This window comes from Pygocentrus nattereri, chromosome 27, assembly GCF_015220715.1.
Source record: "Pygocentrus nattereri isolate fPygNat1 chromosome 27, fPygNat1.pri, whole genome shotgun sequence".
NCBI classification, from domain to species: Eukaryota; Metazoa; Chordata; class Actinopteri; order Characiformes; family Serrasalmidae; genus Pygocentrus; species Pygocentrus nattereri.
In genome coordinates this window covers 1,952,172-1,956,889 of record NC_051237.1, presented here as the reverse complement: position 1 = coordinate 1,956,889, position 4,718 = coordinate 1,952,172, and the positions used below count along the sequence as shown (strand labels likewise).

At 40.1% G+C, this 4,718-nt stretch overlaps 1 protein-coding gene across 2 annotated transcripts in view; it reads right to left on the bottom strand.

Moving 5' to 3' along the window:
• The window catches only part of si:ch211-250g4.3 (nuclear anchorage protein 1), a 47,916-nt gene that overhangs the window by 38,436 nt on the left and 4,762 nt on the right, over positions 1 to 4,718 (bottom strand). For both annotated transcript variants that reach the window (XM_037535582.1, XM_037535581.1), the window contains exon 4: positions 344 to 4,557. In XM_037535582.1, the coding sequence (XP_037391479.1) occupies positions 344 to 4,557 (4,214 nt within the window). The remainder of the gene's footprint in view (positions 1 to 343; positions 4,558 to 4,718) is intronic.

The window sequence follows — 4,718 nt, the reverse complement described above, 5'->3', positions numbered from 1 at the left end:
CTAAGATAAATGTTTGCTTGATTGCATTTCCTTCTGCACATTTTTCATAGCATATCATCTTGATTCCAGATTCTAAATCATCTAATCACTGTTGCACAAGGTCCTCCCAAAGCATTGGAATTACAAACCTTTCCTTTATTTTGGCAATATGTAAATTATATATATATATAAAATACATAAATATTTCTTCTTCCTTTTACTTGTCATAACTTTTCTTTGTTTAACACTTTTCAAAATGTCATGTATACATCAGACTTTTTCAGTCCTGCTACATAATATAACCATTCATACTATGGAACAACTGGAAAAGAAAAGAAAAAAAAAACACTAAATATTTGCTTACCTTCTCTTCCTTGGTCTTCCTTTGGAGTATTATTTCTTTTGCCTGGCTTATTTCCTCCTTTTCAAGCTCCATTTTCTCCAAAGCCCGTTGCACTTCTTCTTTCATCTGCTCTGTCTTCTCATTTTGTTGTACAATGTCTTCTAGTCTGTCCTCCAGCTCTTCTTTTTGTCGCTTTATCTTGGCACTCATGACTTCCAACTCAGCCCGCTCTCTCATATTCTTTTCTTCTCTGTATTGTAAGTCTCTTCTTCTTCGTTGCATCTCGGTCTTTAACATTCTTATCTCATCCTTCTCACTCCTGATAACCTCCTTGTTTTGTTCCATTTCTTTTTTAAGCCTTCGCAGCATCTCTCTGATTTGTTCAACTTCTACAATGAGTCTCTGCATCTCTGCGTTCATCTGCTCTTTGTATACTGCTTCCAGTTGACTTTCCGCCACCCTGTTTTCCACCTGAAGTTTAGTATTCCATATCATCTCCCTAGTTCTTTCAATCTGACGAATCAAGCTGATGATCTCAGCATTTATCTCTTCTTTTTCTTCGAGATCTGGACCTCTCTCTTCTACCCTAATCTCAAATTCCTCTCTTGCTTTTTGGATCTCAGCTTTAACACATTCCATCTCATATCTCTCCTTCTCAGTCTCTGCCTTTCTATGTTCCATTTCTTCTTTGGCTTTCTGTATTTCCATCTTTATTCTGTCCATCTCTTCTTTTTTCCTCATGGTCTGCTTCATTCTTTGATCAACCTCCTTTTTCTTTCGGTCCATTTCTTTTTTCATGAGCTCCATCTCTTCCATTTCTCTTTTTGCCCTCTGCATCCTTCCTTCCAATTCATCTCTTTGTTGTTGTATTTCTTCCTTGACTCGTTGCATCTTTTCCATCTCTGTTTTCGCTAGTCGCATTTTGTTTTCCACGTCTTCCTTTTGCCTTAGTATCTCAGCTCTCACCTGCTCCAATTCATCCCTCTCACTCTTAGTCTCTGCAGTTTTTTTCTCAATCTCCTCTTTGCGTCTCTGCAGGTCTGCCTTCAGCTGCTCAAGTTTATTCATTTCTCTCTTTGCCTTCTCCAGTTTTACCTCTACCTCCTCCCTCTGTCTTTTTAACTCCATTTTCAAGTCTTGGATCTGCATCATCTCATAGTTCATCTCCTCCATCTTCTTATTCATCTCCTCCTTCTCTCTCAGAAATTTCTCTCTTTCCTCCTGTTCTTCTCCTTCTGCTTCATCCCAAAGTCTTTCCATCTCCCCTCTCAATCTGTTAAGCTCATTCTTGACTTTTTCATATGGCTCTTTCTCCTTCTCCGTCTCCACACGAACCCTCTCCAGATGTTCTCTTTGAAGCTCAATTTCTTCTCTCATTTGTCTTATTCCATCCTCTGCTTGTCTGGCATGTTCTAGTCTTCTTTTTATATCTTCCTTTTGCTCTTGAAATCCTATCATCATCTGTTCCAACTTTTCTTTATCTTGATTTATCATCTCGCCGCTTCTGTGTAGGGCCGCTTTGTCGCTCTCCAGCTCAGCCCTGATCCTATCAAGCTCTTCCCTTTCTCTCTGCTGCCCAGCCCTCCTCTCCAGATCATCTCTCATGGTGTCATACTGCTTCTTTTCCAGCTCCTCCTTCATCTTCTGCATCTGGAACTGAAGATTCTCTAGCTCTTGCCTTTCTTTTTCTATCTCACCTGTTCGCCTTTCCTGAAGAACCATTTCACTCTGCAGTGCAGTTTTGATTTGCTCAGTAATCATTCTCTCTTCCTGTGCTTCAAGCAAAATCTTCTCTAATGTATCTTTGTCAGTGTCTCTTGTTGTTTGTAATGTTGTTTGGGCTATTTGTATCTCATTATTCAAATGCTCCAGTTCCTCCTTTTTTCTTTGTATCTCAGCTCTTTGCTCCAGCTCCTCTTTCACAGTCTCATATCTTCTCTTTTCCATTTCTTCCTTTTGCTTTTTCAAGATCAGCTCCACTTCCTCTGCTGCAAGCTTGGCTTTATCTGCCTCGTCTTTGGCTGACTTGGCTGCAGCAGTCTTATTTTCAATTTCTGCCATTTGATTTTGAAGTTCGTCTCTCATTTGTGTAATTTCATTCAGCTTTTGATTAATCACTTCCCAATCTCTTTTGATGTCTTCTTTCTCTTTTTCTATCTCATTTTTAACATGTGATAACTCCTCAGTTTTTGTTTTGACCTCATCCATCTTTTTGACTGCAGCGTCTCTGTCCTCTGCGGTTTGTCTTTTCAGCATTTCAAGACTTTCCCTTTCTTTCCCTATCTCTTTCTTGCTCTTTTCTGTATCCTCTTTGACTATCTGCAGCTCATCCCTCAGTTGTTCAAGTCTCTCCCTCTCTTGCTGTGTTTTTTCTCTCATCTCTACTTCTTCTCTTTCAGTCTCTTGCCATCTACTCTCCATTTCCTCTTTCACTCGAATGATCTCTAATTTAATAAGCTCACATTGCTCCATTTCTCTTTTGACACTGTCCCTCTTCCTTTCCAAATCGTCCCTCTCCTCCTCCAATTTCACTTTCATCTCATCCATGTTTTCCTTTGCTTCAGTTGTCTCTCTAACCTGTTTTTCTATATCTTCTATTTGGGCTTGAATGTCAACCTTCATTTTTTCCATTTTTTCATTCTCCCCTATTGTGATTTCCTTGCATTTCTCCATCTCCTCTCTGGCTCTGACTGTTTCATGCCTAATTCTCTCTAGCTCTTGCCTCTCCCTCAATATTTCGTCTTGTCTTCTTCTAAGGTTGTCCCTTTCAATCTTTATCTCAGCTTTCATTTGTTCAGTTGCATCTCTGTCTTGTTGAGCCTCCTCCTTTGTCCGAGTGATGTCCTCTTTCATTCTCTCCACTCTTGCTCTTTCCAGATCATTAGCTCTCTGTATTTCTTTTTTGATTGCCTCCAGTTCATCTCTATTCTTCTGCAACTGAGCTCTTTGTTCCAGCTCCTCTGTCATTATCTCGTACCTCCTTTTCTCCATCTCCTCTTTAGCCTTTCGTATATCATCCCTCTGCTTTTCCAGAACCTCCTTTTCATTATGAATGGCCAGTTTCATCCGGTCCAGTTTTTCATTTGCTCGCTTTATTTCCTCAATTTTTGTCTCAATGGATGTCATTTGAGACTGGAAATCTGCCTTGGCCTGCTCCACCTTTTCCCACTCTTGTTTTACTAACTCTCCATTTAGTGCCAACTCCTCTCTTTCAGTTTTAATCTTGTGAATAATCTGCTCCAACTCCTTTTCTTTTCTCACAGTCTCTTGACACCTTTTTTCTAAGAGGTGTTTCTCTTTAAGCATTTCTGCTCTCATTTGGTTTATTTTGTCCTTCTCACGCTTTGATTCTTCCTTGCTCTTCTCAGTCTCTTCTTTTGCTTTCTGAACTTCCGCTTGCACATTTGTCAGCTCCTCTTTCTCTCTTTGAATTATAGCTCTCCGTTCCAAATCCTCCTTCTCTGTCTCATGCCATCTTTGCTCCATCTCTTCTTTCACTCTATGTAGCTCATGTTTTATTTGCTCAAATTGCTCTCTTTGTCGTTTAATATCATCCCTCTTCCTGTCTAGATCATTTCTCTCTTCCTCAAGCTCAGCTTTTAGCTGATCCATCTTGTCTTTAGCTTGTTTGGTCTCCTCAACTTCTTTTTCTATGTCGTGTATTTGCCTTTGTATGGCAGTCTTCATTTGCTCCATTCGTTCCATTTCATACTTTGTAGCTTCACGACTGCTCTCCATCTCCTCTTTTGCTCTCAATGTCTCATACTTCATTATTTCTATGTTTTGTCTCTCTCTGACAATTTCATCACGTTTGTGTTCCAAGGAATTCCTCTCTGCTAGCAGGTCAGTTCTCATTTGCTCAATCCTATCTTTTTCTTGGTTTATCCCCTCCCTGTTTTGTTGCATCTTTTCATTGACATGTTCCAGCTGTATCCTCATTTGTGCTAACATTCCTTCTAGCTGTCTTTTCTCGACTGTCATCCTGGCAATCTCATCTTGCTGTCTCTGGATTCTTTCCCTCATACTGTCAAGCTCATTTCTCTCTCGTTTTGTTCCTTCCCAAAGTTTCTCAATCTGTTCTATGGCTTGCATTGTCTCCATTCTTCTTCTCTTCAGCGAGTCTTTCTTTAGCTGTGTGTCAGCATTCTTTCTACTCTTGTCATCCTCCCTTTTCTTCTGTCTAGAAAACTGATCCACTTCTGTCTGGGTATGCTTGCTGTTCCGTTGTCGCCATTCTGTTGAAGAAGGTGGAATCAATGAGAACCTGTGATTCCTAGCCACATGTATAGGGTATGCATGACATCTGGCCATGGCATACGGTGGTGCTCGAAAGTTTGTGAACCCTTTAGAATTTTCTATATTTGACCTAAAATTCATCAGATTTTCACAAGTCCTA